Genomic DNA, 22211 nt, shown 5'->3' on the forward strand with positions numbered 1-22211 from the left:
AGCCTTTCTGCCACAGCTCAGCATGGAGCAGGGTTTGAGACACAAGGCTGGCGCCTTGGAGCAGCTTGGCATGGAACACCACAGCGTTTTGGTTGTTCCTGGCCTCGGGGGACTTTGTTCAGTCCCTAAAATGTGGGGACTTTATCAGACAGCCGAGCATCCACCCCCTGAACCCTCCCTGTGGCTGCGGTGGGACACAGGGGCCCGGGTCCCCCGGTGTGTCCGGCGGCTTTGCCCGTGGCACGCGTGCCCACGGTGAGGAGCACCCCGTGCAGGGCCCCCTGGGCCGAGAGCTGCCCCCTCTGCTCTCTCATCATAGCGTGTTTTATTTTGCTTGCAGATCGAGACGCTGGCCCTCCGACGTTTCTGCCTCGCGGCCGTTTTCATGGTTGCTTGAAATGGTCGATGGTCTGTCTTTGTAAGTAAAATGAAACACCCGCTCTCATGAGAGACCCGAGCGCAGCCGCAGCCCCCCGGGGGTGCTCCCCGTCGCCAGCCCCTCGCCCTGCCCCGGCGGGTCATAGGGATGCGACCCCCAACCCCATCCCGGCGCAGGGACATGTGTGGTGTCCAACTTAGGAACGCACCTGTCGCGGGAATAAAAGCAGTTGTGGCCGCCGGGTTATTTTCGGCACCTCTTCAGCGGGTGGCGGGCGCTGCCCGGCCGGAGAGCGAGCGGGAGCCCCCCAGAGCAGGCAGGGCTGGCAGGGCAGCACAGCACCCCCAGGTCAGTGTGATGCCAGCGGGGACAGGCGCGTGTGTGCCGGGGGCTGCAGGGCGACGCGCGGTCAGGACGTGGGTGACGCGTGTTGTCACCCGCGCCGGCGGGACGTGGGTGATGCGTGTTGTCACCCGTGCTGGCCGGGGAAAGGTCTCTGTGCTCACAGGGAGCTGGTGCAGGAGAGAGGGGTCTGCCACGCTGATGGTTGGCACCCCAAAATATCCCTCCTGGGTTTGCCGGTGTGGGGTGTTCAGGCAGCTCCTGTCCTTCCTGACTGGGCACTGGGGACAGAGGTGGCAGTGTGCCGCAAGCCAGGCTGGGCTCCGTGGGAAATGGCTCCTGGATTCTCTCTGGGAGTGCTGAGCAGCTCCCAGAGGGCCAGGATGGAGCCCTTGGCTTGGCTGCCTTGGCTGTTGAGGAGCTGGATCAAGCCCTGGCTGTGCTGGGAGATGCTCTGCATCCCCTCCTTCCCCACAGCACCGGGAGCAGTCCAGGATGCGGCCCCAGGGACGCAGCAGCATCGTGAAGCCTTCCAGGGGGTGCCAGCCCCGCATTACCCAGCAGAACACTCTGCCATCCCAGCCTTGTCCCCACCGTGCCAGGGCACAGCCACCCGCTCTGACCCCCCCTTCCCTGTCTCCCCAGTGATGAACGGGAGCAGCCACTCACCGACCGCCATCAATGGGGCTCCGTCCACCCCCAACGGGTTCAGCAATGGGCCGGCCACCTCCTCCAGCGCCTCCCTGTCCACCCACCAGCTCCCTCCGGCCTGTGGCGCCCGCCAGCTGTCCAAGCTCAAGCGCTTCCTCACCACCCTGCAGCAGTTCGGGAACGACATCTCCCCTGAGATCGGGGAGCGGGTGCGCACCCTCGTCCTGGGGCTCGTGGTACGTCCGCCGGCCGCGGGGTCAGCCACGGGATCGCCCACATCTGAGGATCCTGGGTTTTCTGTTGGGGATGGAGATGCTGCTAAAAGGGAAAGAGGGGCCTAGATTGACCTAAATCCTGGAGAAAAGGGGGTTGTTTTCCCAGCATCTCCTGGGATCTGCACAGCCGCTGCAGGGTTGGGTCCTGGCTGCTGGCATTGCCAGTGAAGCTTTGAGCATGGTTTTCCCTTGAGTGTGGTTTTCCTGTGAGCGCGGCAGAGCTGGCAGAGGAGCAGGAATGGGAGAGGACCAGCCAAGTGTCCCCCAGGGGTGCGGGGGTTGTGCCAGGGGTGCTGAGCCCAGGCTGTCCCCACAGAACTCCACCCTCACCATCGAGGAGTTTCACGCCAAGCTCCAAGAGGCCACCAACTTCCCGCTGCGACCTTTCGTCATCCCCTTCCTCAAGGTGGGTGCCCCAGCCTGGGCATGGCGGGATTCGTGGCAGCATTTCAGCACAGGGGATTTGGGGGTGGCTTTGGGGCTGGCAACCGCCTGTGGGTCTGCCCGTGTCCCCCCAGGCACACGTGTGCCCCCACACGTGTGGAGCCGCACAGGGCTGGGCTGGTTGCAATAAAGCAAGGGGTCGGCCCAGCTGGTTGCCATTTGCAATTCATTAAAAATTCCCTCTTTTTTTTTTTATTTGCCTTTTAATTTCGTGCTGACTCTGCAGTGTCACCCCGCTCTAGAGAGATTCGCCCGGCGCTGGCACGCCTGGCAGCACCGGCACTGCCGGCAGATGTTCGAGCCCAGTGTCCCCTGTCCCTCATTAGCAAAGAAATAATTTAAAAGTGCAAAAATAGCCCCTTTTCCACCTCTGCATCCCAGGCCTCCCAGAGCAGGCGTCCATGAGTGGAGGTCTGTGCTCACCTCAGGAATCTGCTGGAGTGGTTTGCTCCAGGCTGAGCTGGAGGGGGATGGCAGAGCCCCCTCCCCTCCTGCCCAGTTTGCAGGGTTTTTGGGATCCATGGGAGCAGGGAAAGGTGAAGCCCCAGGCCCTGGCAGGCACTGGTGGCCCTGTGGCTCCAGGCAGGCTGGGATCCATCCCCGCTGTCCCAGTGCCAAGAGCGCGGCGGCCGCCCTGGCACCGCGCTCCCAGCTGTTCCCACCACCCGTTCCAGATGTTTCTCATTATCCTAACTGCAACCAGCCGGGCTCGGCGTGCTTCCCAGACTGGGGACTTGCTGTTTTTGTGGGATTGCTCTCCCCCGGCCGGGGAAGGGAAGGGGAGGGAGGGTCCGGCCTTGCTCACCGCAACTGCAGCTCCAGCTCGGGCGCTAACGTGTCCCACAGATGGGATTTGGCTGTGGCTCAGCTGCCTCAGGCGAAATCCAGGGCTGGCAGCCAGAGCGCTGGGCAAAAGGGGGTTCTGCTTCTTAATTCCTGCTGCTCCTGGGGCTGCAGCGCCATGGGGGGGGACACGGTGGGTGGGTGGGAGGGGAGTTCCCAGCTGATTCTCACAGTCGTGGGTGCCACACAGGCTGGGGGTCCCAGAGGTGCAGTCCCCAGGGAGCAGTCGTGGGGACAAGGGTGACCGAGATGGCCGACCTGGCTCAGGGGATGGTGCTCTGCAGCCCCTGCCAGGATGCAGGAGAGCTCTGTTGAAGCTGTGTCTGAACCCTGTGGGGTGCCACATGTGTGGCCCCCAAAAGCCCAGCTGGCCCCTGGGTATGCTGCTGGCATCCCAAGGCTGTCCCCTGGGGAAGGGGAGCGGGACCCCAAAGGGAAGGCAGCTGCCTGCCTCGCACCCCCTGCCTGTGGCGAGCGGGGGGCACAGCCGGGCTGCTCTGGGGGGGCTGCGGGGCCGCGGACTGGACTGTGACCCCCCACAGGCCAACCTGCCGCTGCTGCAGCGGGAGCTGCTGCACTGCGCCCGCATGGCCAAGCAGACCCCGGCCCAGTACCTGGCCCAGCACGAGCAGCTGCTGCTGGACGCCAACGCCTCCTCTCCCATCGACTCCTCCGAGCTGCTCCTGGAGGTGGGCGAGAGCGGCAAGAGGAGGACGCCAGACAGGTGCCAGCCGGGAAGGGGCGTGTGGGCTTTTTCAGGGACACATCCCTGAAAAGGGGAGGTTGTTCCCGGGGGCCCAGTGGGGACCATCTCCTCTCCTCCGGCCAGGACCAAAGAGAACGGTTTGGACCGAGACCCCCTGCACCCCGAGCACCTCAGCAAGCGGCCGTGCACCATGAGCCCGGCGCAGCGCTACAGCCCCAGCAACGGGCTGAGCCACCCCCCGAACGGGCTGGGGCACCCCCCCGCCGGCCCGCCCCTGCCCCAGCACTACCGCCTGGAGGACATGGCCATGGCACACCACTACCGGGACACCTACCGGCACCCCGACCCCCGGGAGCTCCGCGAGCGCCAGCGGCCCGCCGGTGAGCCCTGCTGTCCCCACGCACGGGGGGGAACGGGGCTGGGGCCCCCCTGAAGGGAGAAGGGTCCTGCAGGGGGGCTGACCCCACTCTGCTCTTGCCTTGCAGCCGTGCACGGGACGCGGCAGGAAGAGGTGATCGACCACCGGCTCACGGACCGGGAGTGGGCGGAGGAGTGGAAACACCTCAACAACGTACGTGTAGCGTCCCTGCCCCGTCCCGTGTGCATCCCGCCCTCCATCTGCCCCGTGTCCCTCACGGGGCTTTTCTCCCGAGCATCCTCTGCTCCGCAGCCAGCGCAGCACCCTGGAGCTGGCACAGCCCGGCACACCCCGAATCCCCCTGCCCAGCGCTGGGCACCGCAGCGCCCCGGCTGCTTGCAGCAGAGCCCCCTCCCCATCCCTGCTGTTGCCCCGCAGCTGCTGAACTGCATCATGGACATGGTGGAGAAGACGCGGCGGTCGCTGACGGTGCTGCGGCGGTGCCAGGAGGCCGATCGCGAGGAGCTCAACCACTGGATCCGGCGCTACAGCGACGCCGAGGACATGAAGAAAGGCAGCCCCCCCTCCGCGCGCCCCCACAACTCCTCCTCCGCCGCCGCCGAGGCTCCCCAGTTAGGTACTGAGCCCCGGGGCGGGGGCTGCGCCCCTCTCCGGGGTGCCCGCGCCGTTCTCCCGGGGGTCTGGCGCTGCCGGTGGGTGCGTTCCAAGGGGACGGCGTCTCCTAAGGGCGTCCCCTCTCTCCTTCGCAGACGCTCACCGGGATTTTGTGCCGCGGCCGCTCTCTGGGTACATGCCCGAGGAGATCTGGAGGAAGGCTGGTGAGTGTGGGGTGGGCAGCCCCCGCAGAGCGCTGAGCCGGCAGGGGCTCTGCCCCAGCTGCCCTCATTGGGATGTCTGTGGTGCTGGAAGAATTTGGGGTGGTTTTGAGGGAAGGGGGGATGGTGGGGCGCTGGCACACCCTGGCCATGCTCGGCTGCTGCCTTCCAGAAGAAGCCGTGAACGAGGTGAAGCGCCAGGCCATGTCCGAGCTGCAGAAGGCTGTGTCGGATGCCGAGCGGAAAGCCCACGAGCTGATCACGACGGAGCGCGCCAAGATGGAGCGGGCCCTGGCCGAGGCCAAGCGCCAGGCGTCCGAGGATGCTCTCACTGTCATCAACCAGCAGGAGGACTCGAGCGAGGTGGGGACCCTGGGGGGACGGGCTGGTGGCAGTGCTGATGTGTGGGACCTGCTCCTCTCGCAATCGAGGTTGCAGCATCTGCGTGTGAGGGTGGGAACGGGAGCCTGTGGCAGCGCCATGGGATGGGAGGAGAGGGGAATACTTGCACTGAGGTGGAGATGTGGGGTGTGGCCAATGATGGGGTGCATGGTCCTGGATGGGGTGCATGGATAGGGATGCATGGTCCTTCATGGAGGTGCAGAGTCCAGGAGGGGGATGCATGGTCCTGGATGTGGGAGGATATCCAAGATGGGGGAGCACAGTCTGGGATGGAGTGAAGGATCCAGGATGAAGTGTGTGGTCCATGATGAGGTGGATAGTCCTGGATGTGGACGCAGTCTAGGATATCTGCATGGTCTGGGATGTTGTGCGTGGTTCAGGGTAGGGTTATATGGTCCGGGATTAGGGGGACCCAGTTCAGGATAGGGGAGCACAGTCCAGAATGGGTGTGCCTGGTCCGGTATGGGGATACAGAGGATGGGATGGATGTGCACGCTCTGGGATGAGGTACGTGGTCCAGGACAGGGGTGCATGGTCTGGGACGATGCAGTGCCCGGTCCCGGGTGAGGGTGCCCAGCCCGGCCTGGGGGTGCACGCTCCGGAGCTGAGGCTGCGCTCCCGTTCCCGCAGAGCTGCTGGAACTGCGGGCGGAAGGCGAGCGAGACGTGCAGCGGCTGCAACACCGCGCGCTACTGCGGCTCCTTCTGCCAGCACAAGGATTGGGAGAAGCACCACCACGTCTGCGGGCAGACTCTGCAGGGGCTGCCGGGCCCCGCCGCCCCCGGGCCGGGCCAGCCCGACGGCGTGCCCGCCATGGCCAGCAGCCCCAGCGAGGCGGGCTCGGTGGCCGCGTCCCGCGCCGGCACCCCGGCCACGCCGGCGCCGCTGGACAGCGCGTCCCGCTGAGCTGCCCTCGGACTGCGAGAGCCACGGACTGCACCCGGTGCAATTTCCTCAGCTACCTGACTCGTGTGACCTCCGAAACGACCTCTCTAGCTCTCACAACTAATCCTCACAGATCCTCAAACTGGGCTTTAAGTGGAGTTAAGGCAAATACCGGTCTCTGTTCTCTCTTCAGTCTTTGTTTTGGCTTTTTTCGGTTGGTTTTCTATCGGTTGGGGGATTGTGGTTTGGGATTTTTTGGGTTTTTTGGTTGGTTTTTTTTCCTTTTTTGCTCTCTGGATGAGGGATTTGGCTCCAGCCTCACCACGTAGTGCTGTGGGGAGAGACCAGCCTGATCCCATCCCACATCAGCGCTGCCAAGAGGCTCACCTGGAGGAGGAAAGAACCTTCTTTTCTTCGTCTCTCTCTTCCTGTTTTTTTTTTTTCTTCTTTTTACCTTTTTTTTTTTTTGTAAAAAAAATAAAGAAAATAAAAAAGAAAACGTCGGACTCTTTGGCTTTAAGTAAGAAATTGTAAAAAAGGAAAAAAAAAAAGAAAAAAAAAAAAAGAAAATCCAAAAACCAGACGACGCGTGACGGATGCTCACCTGTAACTACCTTGCTAGCTAGCCAAGAACAGACCAGACTCACCTCTGCTCCAAAGGAAATCCAAAACCAAGGAAGATCCAAACGTCTCTCCACTGCCAAAGTTCGTTTCGTTCTGTTGTCGCTTCCTTCCCCTCCCCACAAGGATGGATGGACGTGCCCCTGGGGCTTTAAAGAGTTTCTATTAAAATAAAGCAAAAAAAAAAAAAAAAAGGTGTTTTTTTACTAAAACCCCAACCCCCAAGGTGTGGGAGGGGGAGATGGGGCTGAGAACCGCAGCCGGAGCCAGCACGTCTCTACCTCTGCCCACCACCGCCCTGGAAAAGGAGAACAAAAAGGAGAATTAAAAAAAAAAAGAGAATAATAAAAAAAGAGAATTAAAAAAAAAAAAAAGAAAATTAAAAGACAGATTTTGGGTTTCTCCCTCCCCGAAGCCGTCGGGGGACCCCCCATCCCTTCACTGCCAGGCTGCTCCCACACCCCGCGCTGGATTTGTTTCACAAGGATTTTTAAGAGGAAAAGGAGAAGGAAAGGAAAAGGAATGCTGCCTCCTTCCTGGCTGAGGCGGCGGCCAAGGACGATGTGGATTATTTGGGATTCTTGCCTCGCCGGAGCGGCGCAGAGGACAGAAGTGCAATACGGAAAGTCCGGCGGCTCCGAGCGGAGGCAGCAGTGCTGTGCGCTAATGTGAATGTAAATAGTGTCTGCAGAGGTCCAAAAATGAATAATAATAATGATAGTGATGATGATGATAATAATAAGAGACTTTTGCCAAATAAAGGATGAGGAGGAAGCGTGGAGCTGTGGCGCTGGCCCGAGCGAGGCCTGGCATCGAGAGGAGCTGTAGTTTTTCCGCATTTGCAAAACCCATCCTGTGTGTTTTCCGTAGGGGAGGAAGAGGAGGGAAGGGCTCGGGGCCGGGGGGGTTGTGCTGCACCCAGGGCTGGGCTGGGCCACAGCAGAGCTTGGGACACCCCAAGGGTGATGTCACCGGCCCTGTGCCACCAGCACCCAGCCCTGCTGGGGGTTCTGTGCATCCCAAGGCCTTGGTGCATCCCCTGGGAGGGTTCCGTGCACCCCAAGATCTTGGTGCATCACCTTGGACGAGTTCTGTGCACCCCAAGACCTTGATGAATCCCCCTGGGGGGTTTCTGTGCACCCCAAGGTCTCTGTGAATCCCCGCAGGGCTCTTCTTGTGCACCCTGAGGTCTCGGGGCATCCCCCAGGAGGTTTCTCTGCACCCCAAGACTTTGGTGCATCCCCCCAGGGAGTTCCTGTGCACCTCAAGGTCTTGGTACCACCCCGGGGACGTTTCTGTGCCCCCCCAAGACCTCGTTGCACCCCCTGGGTGGTTTCTGTGCCCCTCCAGCCCTGGGAGCTTTGCCGGGTGCCCCTCCCTCGACTGTTCACTTTATTTATGGTGTGACATATGTAATATTGTCTATTTTTCTTACGTTTCCTGAGAAGAGGTAATATATAAGAGTATTGCAGACGCCCCTGCTCGCCCGGCTGTCCGGCCCGTCCCCTCCCTCCCGCCGTGTCCCCGCCTGCCCCCGGCCCCGCTCCTGCCGGGGCTCTGCCTCTCTACCTCCACCTCGCCGGGAAACCGCGGGCGAGAGCACTTCCACAGGGGTGCTCTCCTTTCCACTCCCTGCTGGTTTGCTTTTTTTGGAATTATTATGATTTGTTTTTTCTTTTTTCTTTTCCTCCTTCTTCTTTTTTTTTTTTTTTTTTTCTTTTAATAAGAATAAAACTGCCCTACAGAACCTTGCATCGAAACCAAAAGCCGACGGAGGGAGGGACGGAGGGAGGGGACGGCGGTGACGGGCGGCACAGTCTCAGCGGGCGGCCAAACCAGAACGACAGCTTTAAATGTGAGATTTCCCAAAAAAAAATTTGTGCTGCGGGGAGGACGGAGCGGCCGCGAGGGCCGGAGTGGTGCTGTGGGTGCTTCCCTGGGGGTTTGCTCCAAAATGGTGTTGTTGGGGGGTGTGGGGGGCCAGGGGACGTGTGCCACGTGCTGCGCCCCCTCGGTGGCTCTGTGGCACCTGGGAGGTGGCAGTGGGTGAACAGCGTGCTCCTGGCACAGTCTGGCCGGGGCAGGGGCCGTGGGGCAGCGTGGTGCCACATCAGGTCCCCGTGGCTGCTCACAGCTGCTGGGTTTCCTGCTCCCATCGCGGCTGGGGCAGGGGGACGGCGTTGGGGACATGGGGACAGCGTGTCCCAGGTCCCCGTGCCCGCGGGGAGGCAGAGCCCTGGGCGCCGGGTGCTGGCTGTGGCACCAAGCTGGGGAGGTGGCAGGAGAGACGCGGCTCTCTGGTGCCAGCCACGGCGCCGGGGTCCCCTCTGCAGCCCCTTCCTCGCGTTCCCAACCCAAAATCCCAGCTGAAACCAAAGTACCACATCCTGGCGAGGCTGGAGCGGGGCCCCACACCTGCCTGGCTGTTGCTCCATCACTGCCAGAGCCCCCCGAACTCCCCCTGCAGCATCTCCTCCTCCTCCTCCTCCTCCTCCTCCTCCAGGGGCTGCTGGGGTCCCCCCCTTTGTCCTCGGGGTGCCTCTCTGGATCCCAGTGGCTCTGAGGCTGGGGACAAGATGCCGCTGTGTTCCCAGCTCCCAGGCACTGTGATGGGATGTCTCCCCTGCCGTGGCAGCCCTGGGGGCTCCTCCGATGCCACGGCCCCGGGAGGGAGCTCGTGCCAGTGTCCCCCCTCCCTCCTGGCTGCGGCAGCACTCGCTTCCCGGAGCCCTGCCAGCCCTGGCACGGGCACACCGGGGCACGGGGGGCCCTGAGGGGCTGGAAACCAGAGCCCCCCGCCAGGGCCAGGCGTGGGGTGTGGGGCCAGCCCAGAGAGATGACGTGGTAGGACTTTCCTTCGGCATGCTGTCCCCCCCTTGCTGTTCCCCGCTTTCTCTAAGTGTACTGTATGTTTGACCTGTGAAAGATGTAAACTTTATGATTCAGGTTATGTCTGTTCTTAACTCTGTATCTGTGTAATAAAGACAATTTAATATCAACCAGAGGCTCCGTAGCCTGGGCTTGTGCTGGGTGCCCTAGTCCCCCACTCCTGGCAGTGCTTTGCACTCCGTGCCCCCGGCCCTGGCTCGGCGGGTTCATTACAGCCCTGGGGGCGGTCAGTGCAAAGGAGGGGTGTCCGTGGCAGGGGAATCTCAGGTGTGTCACCAGGGCACTCAAAGGCATGTGTCCCACCTGCCGCTGCTGCACCCTCGGGGTGCCCCCCTGCTCCCCCTACGCAGCCAGCTGCCTGCAGCCCCCGGCATCACCAACGGGGTCCGTGCACCGTGAGGAGCGGAGGGGGCCCTGCCCACGCGTGTCAGCCCCAGCTGAACGTCACCGCCTGGTCTCGAACTCGCAGCCCCGGGATCCCGCCGGGGCGGGGCCGCCTCCGCCGCTCCCCCGCCCGTCGCTGGGGGGCGGGGCCTGGCGCGCGCCCCGCCCTGATTGGCCGCTGACGTGTGAAAGCGGCTCGCGGGCGCGAGGGCCGCTCGTGGTGGCGGGAGAGCTGCACGTGGTCCTCGCTTCCGCCGGCCGCGCGCAGCATGTTCGGGGCCCGGGGCAGGTGCGGGCGGGCTCCGGGGCGGACACGGCGGGGCGGACACGGCCCCCCGGACACGGCGGGGCGGACACGGCCCCCCGGACACGGCCGCCGCGGCTCCCCGGGCTGCAGCGGGATGGGCTTCCCGCTCACGCGTGGGCGAGCTCGTTCTCCTGGGGTAGGGCGTGTCCCTCTGTGAGCCCTTCGGCGGCTGGGAGGGTGCGGCTCTGCCCTCGCTGCGGGAGGCAGAGCTCCCAAGTTGCTCTCTCTCTTTACAGCCGTGTCCTGCGGCCTCTCTCCCTTCCCTTCCCTACCAGCCGGCCGCGTGGCCCTGGGGGTTTTTTTCCACTTTGGGGCAGCTGCTTCCAGGTCCCTTGTGCAGCCCCGGTGAGCTGGGAAGTGACTCAGTATGAACTGGGCACCTTTTGGTTGTACTTTGCAGGTCTGGGGTTTTGCAGCGCAGAGAACAAGCTGCATTAATGTCACCTGTTCATCCTTGTGGTGGAAACACCCTGAAAACCTTCGCCTGGCTGAGGCTGTGCTTTAGCTTCCAGGTTACATGGGTGTTTGTTAAATGCCTTTTTACCCCTTGTCCTACCCAGTCCTTTCTTCCTGGACACTTCAGAGATCTGGTGGCAAGACCCACCGTCCCTGGAAGCGGAGCTGGCGTCCTGGGACATGGCAGAGGTGGCGTCTGTGTGTAAGGCAGCAGATGAGAGCTCAGATGCGAGCCCCCAAGAGGGGAACAGCACAAAGGAGCTGGGTGTTCTGGACCCGGTGAGTGCCTGCCTGGATGGGGAACCAGTTTTCCCTGGTGCCCAAATGAAATGGGGAACTTTTTACACCTGGGGTGTCCCTGCTCTGTGTGCTGCTTGTGCTATTCTTGTTTTGGGATTCAGGAGCTGGAGGCCATCAAAGCCAAACTGCGGGAGATAGAGAAAGAGGATGAGAGGTTGAAGGAGCTGCAGCTGGAAGCTGAGAACCACCTGTTCATGAGCTCAGAAGCAGGTATGGGTTGTTGCTGGGTGCTGTTCTCCCTCCCCAGGGACACCTCTGGGGCACAGGGTGACAATTGGAGCCCAGAGTATTTGGCTCTGCCTCTCTGGGCACCTGGGACTGGACACATAAGGTGGGTGAGGGGGGTCCCAGGCCTGGTGTGATGCTAATGCACCTTCTGTCAGCTCTTACCTTCTACCTGTGTGGGCCCAGATGCAGTAAATTAATTTAATTGCATTTAATTCAATTGAATAATTGAGTTTAGCACCAACAGCCCCAGTAGAGGAGTCACTGTGAAGAGAAGAGGGGCAAGGGCATGGAGGAGGAGGCAGCAGTGTGAGGACTGGGATACACCTGGATGTGACCAGGGACCTGAGGAGCTTTGCAGTGTATCAGCTCAGTGGTGGCTGTGCTGGGAACAGACAGATGTCCCTCTGTCCGTGACCAATCCCTTCTCTCCACAGCTCTCTTCCCACTGACGACCAAGGAGAAGGTGGAGGCTGACCAGCGTTCCATCTACGTGGGCAATGTAAGTGGGAGCCCTGGAGCAGAGCCCTTCCTGCTGCTCAGTGCCCAGCTGAGCGTGTGTCCCAAATCCCTGGCATGGGGCCCATCTGCCCCCCACCACAGCCTGCCTGTTCCCATCCCAAGTGTGTTTCTCCTCTGCCCAGCCCAGCCTGGGAATGTGGCTCAGCATCTGCCACTTGCAGCTCATCTCTTGCAAGTGTCAGCTCCCCAGAAGCCCCTGGAAGCCGTGGGTTGTGTGGTGTGGCCTGTTCCCTCAAAGCAGGGCAGGCTGTCTCTTGGATTTGTATGTCCAGGTGGGAGCACTCATCTGGGAGGGTCCCCTGGCCCTCAGGAGAGGCTGAAGCTGTGGTGGGGAGGTGTGAGCGGGGCCAGCTGGGCCCTTTGCCTCCCGTGGTGGGGTGTGGATCCCTCACCCACGAGCTGGGGGTGGGGACTGTCGTTGCAGGTGGATTACGGGGGCACAGCCGAAGAGCTGGAGTCTCACTTCAACAGCTGTGGGCACATCAACCGGGTCACCATCCTCTGTGACAAGTTCTCGGGCCACCCTAAAGGGTCAGTGCTGTGGGCAGGGCGGGGATGGGGTCTCCAGGGTGTCCCTGGGCTGTGCTCACACTGTTCCCTCACAGCTACGCCTACATCGAGTTCGAGGAGCAGAGCTCCGTGAAGGCTGCAGTGGAGCTGGACGAGAGCGTGTTCAGGGGCCGTGTCATCAAGGTGAGAGCTGGGGGAGGCCCCGGGGGGCTGCCCCCACCCCATTCCCAGCCCTGGGTGCCTGTGGTTGTGCCGAATCCCAGCTCCAGCAGCCCCTCCCCACCTTCCAGGTGCTGCCCAAGAGGACCAACATGCCCGGCATCAGCAGCACCGACCGCGGGGGCTACCGAGGCTACTTCCCCACGCGGGCAGGGCTGGGCCGCTGGGGAGGCTACTACGGGGGGCAGCAGCCCAGGGTGCGAGGGAGGACCTACAGGTGAGTCCCTGGGCGTGGGGGTTCCTCAGGTGTGGAGCAGGATGTTCCTGGGATGGGGTTCCCTGCTCTGTGTCTCGGCTTTGCCCCTCCCACCCTGGCATGGCTGGGAGGATGGAGAAGGGCTCTGGCAGGAAGGAACAGCTGGAAACCTGGAGTTGTTACCCTGTCCCTGCAGGAATTCAGGGAGTGGTGGGTGGGCATCATGCTGCCAGCCTGAGCAGTCCCAGAGCTGTGCCTGGCTTTGGGGCTCCCCTGGTTTTGGGGGTGCAGCCCGGAGTAGCTGTGCAGGAGGGGGGGAGCCCTTGGAAGGGTGAAGGAGCAGGGAGCAAATGCCCCTGTGCTTCAGGATGTTGGTTTTGTTCTGTTTAGGGGTCGGGCAAGGCTGGTGCCTTGGTATTTTCCATACTAGAAAAGGCTGGACTGCCTGGTGATGCCGATGGGACTGAAACAAGGAGATGGGATTGGAGAGATTTAAAAATATGCCTATGGAAGCCAAAAAACAGATTAATTTTAAAAATGCCATCTGCCTGGCTGTGAGGATTACTGATGAGCCCTGTGCTGGGCTGCAGGAGGGAAGATGGGATCTGCTCCAGCCTGTGAGCATCCCAGGAGAGCTCATCCCACCTCAGCTCTGCCCCGGGGGGTTGCGTTTGCGTGGAGAGCAGGCTCATTGCAGAGAACACAGTCCTGGGAAGGGACGAGCCCTCCCAGACCATCAAGTCTCCTTCTTTATCCCGTGGAAAAGGGCTGTCCTGGATCCTGGAGGGTTTGGTTTGGCTCCTGGCTCGCTGGATGCCCTCCATGCCACTGCTTGGCCGTGAACTTCCCTCAGCTCTTCCTACAGCAGCTGGATGCTGCCTTCTCCTAAGGTTCTAAAATCTCAGTTCTTTCCCAAATGAGTGGAGAAAGTTTTGGGTTGCAGCTCCAGATCCGATTGCTGGGGAGCTTTTCCTTCACCAGCCCTGTGGATGTGACCTTTCCCTTGGGAAGAAGGTGGAGCTTGATGTGGTTTGGGTCTGGTTTTTAGCTCGCTGTGTTTGTACATCCAGGATAGGGAAAAAGTATCCCTGGTTCCTCTGGAAGCCTCTATCTCTGGTAGTTGAACAAGACCTGCGTCTCACAAAACCCTGCCCTTTTTTAATTTGCGTGTTAGCAACCCCCTCTTCCCTCCCTCCTGCTTTTATTCCAGAGCTCCAGGAATCAAAGGGTGCTGCCAACTCCTCATTTGACTTTATTTCTTGTAGTAGCAGCATTGCAAAATCACCTTCACTGGTGCAAATTTAGTCTGGTCTTTCTTTCTATTCCCACCACCATTCCTGCTCTGGAGTCACTTTGGGGATGGTGTGAGCCCAGCTGGATGCTCAGGACCAAAGAGCACCACCAGAGCTGGCTGCCAGGCAGGAAGGTTCCTGGCTCTTCCCTTTCTGCTGATTTTATGCTCATGAGCTCTGAAGCCACGTGTTTTTAAAGGAGGAACTTTGTGTTAGAAGAGGCAGGCTGGGAACCCCAGCAGACAGCATTCCAGGGGGAAGTTCTGCATGGAAATGGGTTTTATTATGTAATTCTCCCACTAATCTTTCAGGATCCTTGGTTAGGATTCTTCTAACCCAGATGCAACAGATGCAACTGACTCCTAAAGCAGCTTTTCACAGCTCAGGGGCATTGCCAGGCTAAAAATCCCACTGATTTTTTTTTTTTTTTTTATTTCCTTTTAAGATCTCTGGAATTTTTTTTTTTTTTAAGCTTGAGGCCTTAACTCTTCATGTTGTGTTGATGTTGTGCTCAGTGCTGCTGAGGCTGACCTTGTTTTGAGCTACCCTTAGGCTTAGACTATAAACCAGCTTTTTCTAGGGCTTCTGTTTGATAGGATTATGATTTTTTTGAAACTTACTTTTTAACAAAAATCTACTTTGGGGTGTTTGGACTCTCTTGTGGAACAGGCAACACGGAGCTCCTGTTTCTGTATGTGAAAACAGCCAAGATTTTTAGATGAAAATGTTTGAGGATAGCAGTGCACAGCTGTGCCTTGTGGAGATGTGGTGGGAGAGGCTTGAACCTCCCAAGATTTTCCAGGTGGTTGTTGATGAAATGTACTTAAGTTCTTGTTGAGAAAGTATTTGTAATTGTTACTTTTATTAACTGTTTTTTATTTTTAAAATAAATGATCCTGCTGTGTGAACTTCATGTCTGCTTGTGGCTTTCTCCAGGCTCCTGGGATCCCCTGGAGCTGGGCAGCTTTGTTCTTTTTAGCTGGTTTGTGTGGTTTTTAACTGATGAGGTGCTTGGAGTAGAGGTGTGTGAGAAGCACTGAGCAGCTGCTCAGTGCCTGCTCCTGCTTGCATCTCCTCTGTTGAACCTGGAGTGATGGAGCTGGGATGCTTTTCCAGTGCAATTTATGCTTTATTCCATTTAAATACCTGCTGCTGATTTGGGAGTCTTTAATTAGAACAGCAGGGAGCTGCAGGGGAGGAGATGCTAATAGAGATTAATTTGGGATGAGCCAGGCAGCTGTGCAATCCTGATGGCTTAATCCGTGGCTGGATTGGGTGGATTTATTCCAGCTGCTCTACCGGTGCTGGGGGTCACTGTGGAGTGTGTCTGGATGAGGTGCAAAGTGATAACAGCAAACTCAGTCACCCAGGAAGGGAAGCTCCTGGAAAGGTTTGGGTGGGAAGGGACCTTGGAGCTCCTCTTGTTCCAGTGGGACTTGGAGCAGCCTGGAACAGTGGAAGGTGTCCCTGCCCATGGCAGGGGGTGGGATGAGATGGCTTTAATGTCCCTTCCCACCCAAACCATTCCATGATTCTGTGATTTCTCTGCTATGCACAGGTTTGCTCAAGTACAAATCCAGGCAAACCCTGCAGGTGTCACGTTTATTTTACACAGAATAGATTTAAGTTATGAGACAGAATGGAATATTTACAGCACTGCAGGCATGCTCCTGCACACAGGGAATGTTTCCCAGGGGCATGGGAAGGGGTTCAGCACACCTGCATCATCATGGAGTTCACCATGGTATCAAAAGCCCTGGAGAGGGAAATAAACACAGATTATTAAAGGAAGCAGCTCAGTGTGCACAGCAGAGCTTTTGTAACAAAACCACTTTCTCACCCTGCCTCTGCCTGGCTTTCCCTAAGCTGGACACAGGGTTTTACTCTTTACAGCACAGGCTGTTGAGGGATTAATGATTTTAATTAAGCTGAGGTAAGGACAGGTCTCACCCTGGCTGCAGCCCTGTCTCTGTGAAGTATGGAAGTTGTTCTTGCCAAGGCCATAGAAACTCCCAATTCCCTGTGAGATTACAATGGGAATGGGGGACACTGGCCCTCCCTCACACACAGGGAATTCCATGTGCTGAATGTTTGTCCCCACCCAAGGATAAACCCTGGACAAGGGCTGTTCACTCTTTACCCTGTTCAACTTAACTGGATTTTAATACAATTATTAAGTTTGCAAAAGACCTCTAAAATCATCAAGTCTATTTTCAGGTAGTTTTTTCTCCCAAAAAAATACATTTTCTTGACTTAATGTTTGTAACACCAGTTCTGGGGTGGGAGTGAGAGTTCAGTAGAATTTTTTATGACACCCTCAGTTTTTTGTGAGGCAGCAATGACCCAAACCCAGCATCACTGTTCTCATTAAGGCACTTGGAGCATGCACACCTGAGCTGGCCAGCCACAGGGTTGGTCCTGTTGCATCAGAGGTACCCTGAAAGTTCCAGAAAGGTGGCAAAGAGATGGAGATCCATGTGGACAACCCACTCACCTGGAATGGATCCTGTCCCCAGGGTTATAGAAAGGGTTACACATGATGTCAGTGTAGGAACTGTGCAGCTTTCGGAACATCTGAAAAGGGAATGGAGGTGAGTTCATTAATTTTTTGTTTCTCAGCACTTCTTGAGTAGCTGGAAGGAGCAAACCCACCGAGGTGGCTCTGCTTTGGTGCACTCACACTGCGGATCTCGTTGTCCCTCAGGGCCGTGTTGGAGGAATCCACCACCATGACAAACTTCACCTTGGAGTTGGTCACGTAGCCGTACCTGGGCAGGGGTTAAGGATGTGCTTCTCACACAGCAGGGCCTGGCAAAGCCACTAAACCACGCTGGAATGTGCCCAAAGAAACAAGCTTTGGAAACATGAGGGAGTTTCCTCATGAGGGGCAGACACAGAGCTGTTCTCTGTGTGAGCAGGGACAGCACCCAGGGAGTGGCTGGAGCTGGGTCAGGGCAGGATCAGGTTGGAGATCGGGAAAAGGTTCTTCCCCCAGAGGTTGCTGGGCACTGCCCAGGCTCCCCAGGGAATGGGCACGGCCCCGAGGCTGCCAGAGCTCCAGGAGCGTTTGGACAGCGCTGCCAGGGATGCCCAGGGTGGGATTTGGGGTGCCTGTGCAGGGCCTGGGGTTGGATTGATGGTCCTGTGGGTCCCTTCCAGCCCAGGATATTCTGTGATTAAACTAAACCCACAATGGCCTGGCCAAAGGTGTGACAAAGATACACCTTGTAGTCTTCAGTGGGGTAGAGGAGCCCCAGGTACAGCTCCCTCTGGTCCACCAGGGCTTTGCCCATGGCTGAGATCTTCTCATCCACCACATCCAGGGAGGTGTGCACGGTGTAGTGGAACTTCAGCTCGTTCTCCGTGGGGACGCTCCGGATGTACAGCGGGTAATTCTGGGGGCAGAACGAATCACACGCACTGGGATCTGCTGCTGGCAGAGCGATTTAACCATTGGTGTTCACAGCACGGCCCCCTTCCCACGCTGCAGCACCTCCGGAGCACAGCTGTCCCCACGGCAGGAGAATCATGTGCACAGGCACTGCACAAGGCTCAGGTCTCCCTGCTCCCCTGTCCCCTTGTCCCAGCAGGGCCTGGACCCAGCTCTTCTCAAGGGAAACTCCTCTCCTCTCCCTCACACTGTGCCTGTGCCGGCTGCCCCAGCCCTGCTCCCCTTCTGCTCCTGCCCAGCCCATTTCACCGCAGTGTCCGCCCCACTCCCCCTGTATCTGCTCTCTTCTGCTCCCCTCACCCCTCTCCAGACCCCACAACCTGACAGCCCGCCCATTCCCCTCTCCCCTCACAACCCCACCCGGCCCCACATCCCAGGTCCCGCTCAGACCCTAAAAACAGAGCCCCAGCCCCTCTCCCCTCACCCTTCCCCAGACCCCACTGCCCCGCCGGGCCCGCCGTTCCCCTCAGCCGGCCCCGGCCGCGCCGCCCGCACCTCCTTGGCGATCACGGCGATGCACACCGCCATCTTGGCCCGCCCCTCCCGCCGGTCACGTGCGGCGCGCGCGCCGGTCACGTGCGGCGGTCACGCGGCGCGCGGGTCCGGTTGCCATGGCGAGCGCGGCGCTGGGGCCGCTGTGCCTCTGCTGGGTGCTGGGCCCCGCCGCCGCCGCCGCCCCCAACATCCTCCTCCTCCTCATGGACGACGTGAGTGGGGGACCCGCGGGGGCTCCCCGGGGAGTCCCGGTGGGTGGCGGAGGGGTGGGAGGTGGTGTCGGCCCGGGGGAGTCACCCCGAGGGGGGTGTGAGGGATCTGGGCATCGCCCTGGTGAGGGGACACTGCGGGAGCTGGGCATGGGCGGGCTGGAGAAGGGAAGGCTGGGAGGGGATCCCATCAAGGGGTGTCAGAGGACAGTGCCAGGCTCTGTTCAGTGGTGCCCGGCGACAGCAAGAGGAGCCAGGGCCACCAACTAAAACACGAGAAGTTCCACTTCAACACGAGGAAGAACCTCTGTCCATGGAGGGCGGCAGAGGCCTGGAGCAGCTGCCCAGGGAGGGCGTGGGGTCTCCCTGTCTGGAGACATTCCAGTCCCACCTGGACGTGTTCCTGTGCCACCTGCTCCAGGTGCCCCTGCCTTGGCCTGGATGATCTCCAGAGCTCCCTTCCAACACTAATGGTTGCTGATCACAAGGAGGGGGTTGGTGGCCTCCTGAAAAACTAAGCAAGAGGAAAAGTAATTCTACTCATTTGGGCTCTCTGAACTGGGAAAAAAAAAAGGCAATAAATTGTTAAGGAGCAGAAATAATCACAGATTTATTTCTAACTCAAAGTCTTTTCAATTTTGCACCCTTGGACACACGGATAAGGAAATATATTCCTTTCCAATGCGTTCAGGTCGCTGCCATCTTCCTGGTTTGCTTCTCTCCTAACAGTTTTCTGTCACCTTCCAGCTGTGTTTTGGTGGAAATGTGTTTGTTGCTGTTGGAAGCTCCCCAAGGAGCTCACAAGGGTGGGCAAACCCTTCCCACCTGTTTGCCAGTTTACACTGCTTGTTGTTTCCGTGGTGTTCCTATACTCCTGAGCAGGATAATCACCTGCTTTTCCAGCCACTTGAGCCTCTGCCCAGGGAGGTTTGGAGGTGTCCAGGGAAGGCCTGGACATGGCACTCAGTGCTCTGGGCTGGGGACAAGGTGGGGGTTGGGCACAGCTTGGACTTGGAGTGTTTTCCAACCTCGGTGATTCTGTGATCTCAGTTTTCCATTCAGGAATATTTCCCCCTCCCAAGCTGGCATTTGTAATTTTCCAGAGGAAGGCTCTTTGGGACAGTGATTCTCCCGCTCTGGAAGCGTTGGTACAGCACGAGGCACAGCTCCTGTCTGGAGCTTCTGTGAACTACTGATTTATGTAATATGTTCATTAGAAATACATCTCCCTGCTTTTTTTTCCCCTTGATCCTCTGGGACTCCGTGGAATTAGAGCAACGTGAGATTCTTTTTGTCTTTCTTCCTTGATGATAAAGCAGCAGAAGAAAGAAACTGGGGCTAAATCCATTGTATCCGTTTTAATTCCACATCCCAGTGTCAGGCATTTAATTGTTCCTTAACTCAGAATGTAGCTCTGTGACAATTTTCTTTCCCAAACTAATGGCACCAGATGGTTTCCTAGGGATCTGGGTACATCCCACCCTGTGCATGCACGGCTCACGGGACACACACCTGGATCAAAGGAATCGCTTGCCTTTGCTAAAGCACAATAGAACCCCCAGCACCTGGGGTGCCTAATGGCTCATTAAGCTGCTCCCTTCTAGAACCTTCTGCCTGAAGCTGTGCTTTTCCCAGTAATGAAATTTTCAGCAGTGAGCGCAGACACCGTGGTGGGAATTTTATGGTTCTCCTGGCGTGTGACCCCTCGGAATTAGGAGGAAGAACAGGGTGAAACCACAGTCCTGCAGATAAGCACAGTGACATGTGATGCCTCTGGCAGGTTCCTCTGGCTTTTAAAACACTTCCTTGCTTTTCCTGCAGTGCTGCTTTTGAGTTCAGACCTTTTCCTTGTGTTTCTAGTTCTGCAGAGGGATAGATCCAGGGGCTGAGGTGGAATCCTGGGGTCCAGCACAGACACGTGGGCAGGGACTGAAGGCTCAGACGTGGCAGCTGCACAGCCACGAGTAAATCATGTGTAACTTCCTCTTCCCCCTTGCTCTGGGCGTGCCTCAGGCCTCTGAGTAAGAGTAAAGGCACTGGGCTTCTTGCAAGTGCTTTTGGTACCTGTTAACAAGTCATTTAATGCTGTGTGTGCCTCAATTTCCCACCTGCCAGGGAAAAGTGCAAGAGTTCCCTGCTCCACAGGGTTGGCAGAGATCATTTTTGTCCCATTTGTGAAGTCTTCAGTAGGGAGATGAGTGCTGTAAAATTTTGTAAGTTAAGGGATACAGTAAAAGTGTTATGTGGGCCCAGAAACGTGGCTGTGGAGAAGGACTTTGACATCTTCTGGTGTGTTCCTTTTACAGATGGGCTGGGGGGATTTGGGAGCTTTCGGAGAGCCTTCTAAGGAAACTCCTAACCTAGACCAGATGGCTGCAGAAGGGATGCTTTTCCTGGATTTTTATACTGCCAACCCCCTCTGCTCTCCCTGTAAGTAAACTGGAGTTTGAACCATGTAAGCATGAGAAACATCTTCCTCTGAGAAGTTTGGGGTGTTTGCCAGCCTCTGACATGAATCAACAACCCAACCAGTGATTGCCTTCAAGCCAGAGATTGGATTTGCTGCTTTGATCTTGCCTTTTGCTCCCCTTTTATTTATGTTTGGATTGGAAAACCGACAGTTTTCAGTTCATACAAAGCACTGGTTCAGTGATCAGTCCAGCTAAAGGATTTTTATCCCATTTCAGTTCAGTATTCCAGCCCTAGTCATTGCATTTTTTTCATCTTTCTCATTGTGGGTTAAACAAAGCAGGATCTGAACTGTTGCTGAGCATATTTGGTGTGAGTCTGTTGGCTCTGGTGAGACTTTCATGCAAGGAAAGGCAGCAGTGTGTGTCCTGCTTTTGACCCTGGTGTCTTGCAAGACTCTTGGGACAGGGACAAGAGATAAAAGGAACGTTTGGGTCTGGCAGAGGCAGATATTCTTCTCCTTATTGTTTTTTCTGTGAGGTGGTTTCTTTTTTTCCTTTCTTTTTTCCCCCTCAAACCTGGTTAGCTGCCAAGAACTGAAACAAAAATGAAGAACAGGGGCTTTTTATTTGGGCTCTCATTTAGGATAGCACTTGCCAGTGTGTTGATGATGTCCTTGCTCAGAAAAGGCATTTAAAATATGCTGAGATCCTGCTAATCCAGTGGTGGGACTGCATATACTTGAAGTTAAGCATCTGTTTAAATATTCCCTGCAGTCAGGACTTGACTTTTATTGTCAAAGCTGGACAGCTCTTTCTTTATGTTTCATGATTTTTGTTCAGTCAAGCTCGAAAGCTTAGCCTTGAGCATCTGATGAGTGTGTGCTAGGATTTCCTCTTAAATACATAATAAATATATCTCTAACTGAGATAGAAGGGTTGCTCCATTGGCTATTCAAAGTAATGACTCTTCAGTGTGGCTGATTTAATGAAGGGGCCAAATTTCACCTGCAATAACTCAAATGATGCATCAGAACCTGGCTCTCTCTGTGGCTCGTGAGAGAGGGGAGTTCTGCCAGTTTTAATGTGGGTGATTTTGTGGCTGTGACAGGAGGACACTGACACACTTCAGTCAGTGTGCTGGCCTCATCTTCCTACAATAATATTAATATTAAGCAGGGAATGGATAGAAATAAATGTTTGTGTTGTTTGCAGCAAGAGCAGCACTGCTGACGGGCCGGCTCCCAGTCAGGAATGGCTTTTACACAACGAATGGACATGCCAGGAACGGTAGGAGCCTCATTCCTGATCCCCCTTCCTCTCCTGATTTCCCTCTGTGCCTTGTAGGAGGTTTCTCTTCGGACAGAGGGGATCTTCCCCCATGGATCTTGCACCAAAAGATGACCCTGTTAAGTGCTGGTAATAAGTGTGAATTGTATTGCTTCCTCCTCTTCAAGCAGAAAACCTCCTCAAATTAAGAGGATGAACCATGCTGGTTGATCCATTTGTTTGTGCTGGCTGAGAACTGTTTCCTCTGGGCAGGGGAATTGGGGTCTGGTGAAGGAAAATCAGGTGGGGGGTGTTAATACCCAGAGGAAGAACTGGC

General features: G+C 57.4%; 4 protein-coding genes across 13 annotated transcripts in view; 3 read left to right on the forward strand and 1 right to left on the reverse strand.

Moving 5' to 3' along the window:
- The window catches only part of CBFA2T3 (CBFA2/RUNX1 partner transcriptional co-repressor 3), a 28206-nt gene extending 18465 nt beyond the window's left edge, over positions 1 to 9741 (forward strand). For 4 of the 7 annotated variants that reach the window (XM_039558101.1, XM_039558104.1, XM_039558097.1 and 1 more), the window contains exons 3-12: positions 341 to 418; positions 1367 to 1608; positions 1964 to 2053; positions 3477 to 3658; positions 3764 to 4020; positions 4126 to 4211; positions 4437 to 4635; positions 4769 to 4837; positions 5007 to 5197; positions 5867 to 9741. In XM_039558101.1, coding sequence (XP_039414035.1) covers positions 341 to 418; positions 1367 to 1608; positions 1964 to 2053; positions 3477 to 3658; positions 3764 to 4020; positions 4126 to 4211; positions 4437 to 4635; positions 4769 to 4837; positions 5007 to 5197; positions 5867 to 6142 — 1670 coding nt within the window. In that variant the 3' untranslated portion in view covers positions 6143 to 9741. The remainder of the gene's footprint in view (positions 1 to 340; positions 419 to 1366; positions 1609 to 1963; positions 2054 to 3476; positions 3659 to 3763; positions 4021 to 4125; positions 4212 to 4436; positions 4636 to 4768; positions 4838 to 5006; positions 5198 to 5866) is intronic. The other 3 variants (XM_039558102.1, XM_039558100.1, XM_039558099.1) reach the window with 2 other exon arrangements.
- A 483-nt stretch (positions 9742 to 10224) lies between these two features.
- Positions 10225 to 14955, forward strand: PABPN1L (PABPN1 like, cytoplasmic). Its single transcript, XM_039558109.1, has 8 exons — positions 10225 to 10304; positions 10883 to 11057; positions 11180 to 11288; positions 11741 to 11805; positions 12250 to 12356; positions 12431 to 12518; positions 12626 to 12771; positions 13141 to 14955. Exons 1-8 carry the CDS (start codon positions 10285 to 10287, stop codon positions 13178 to 13180), a joined length of 750 nt encoding a protein of 249 aa, XP_039414043.1. The 5' UTR covers positions 10225 to 10284; the 3' UTR covers positions 13181 to 14955.
- Positions 14956 to 15617: 662 nt separating this feature from the next.
- TRAPPC2L (trafficking protein particle complex subunit 2L) lies at positions 15618 to 18069 on the reverse strand. The gene is made up of 5 exons (XM_039558110.1): positions 17989 to 18069; positions 17265 to 17437; positions 16723 to 16810; positions 16537 to 16616; positions 15618 to 15798 (listed from the first exon to the last, which is right to left on the reverse strand). Exons 1-5 carry the CDS (start codon positions 18019 to 18021, stop codon positions 15753 to 15755), a joined length of 420 nt encoding a protein of 139 aa, XP_039414044.1. The 5' UTR covers positions 18022 to 18069; the 3' UTR covers positions 15618 to 15752.
- The window catches only part of GALNS (galactosamine (N-acetyl)-6-sulfatase), a 41899-nt gene continuing 37752 nt past the window's right edge, over positions 18065 to 22211 (forward strand). For 2 of the 4 annotated variants that reach the window (XM_039558106.1, XM_039558107.1), the window contains exons 1-3: positions 18066 to 18200; positions 20504 to 20627; positions 21821 to 21895. In XM_039558106.1, coding sequence (XP_039414040.1) covers positions 18105 to 18200; positions 20504 to 20627; positions 21821 to 21895 — 295 coding nt within the window. In that variant the 5' untranslated portion in view covers positions 18066 to 18104. The other 2 variants (XM_039558105.1, XM_039558108.1) reach the window with 2 other exon arrangements.

The sequence above is a fragment of the Corvus cornix genome, chromosome 11, assembly GCF_000738735.6.
Source record: "Corvus cornix cornix isolate S_Up_H32 chromosome 11, ASM73873v5, whole genome shotgun sequence".
NCBI lineage: Eukaryota > Metazoa > Chordata > Aves > Passeriformes > Corvidae > Corvus > Corvus cornix.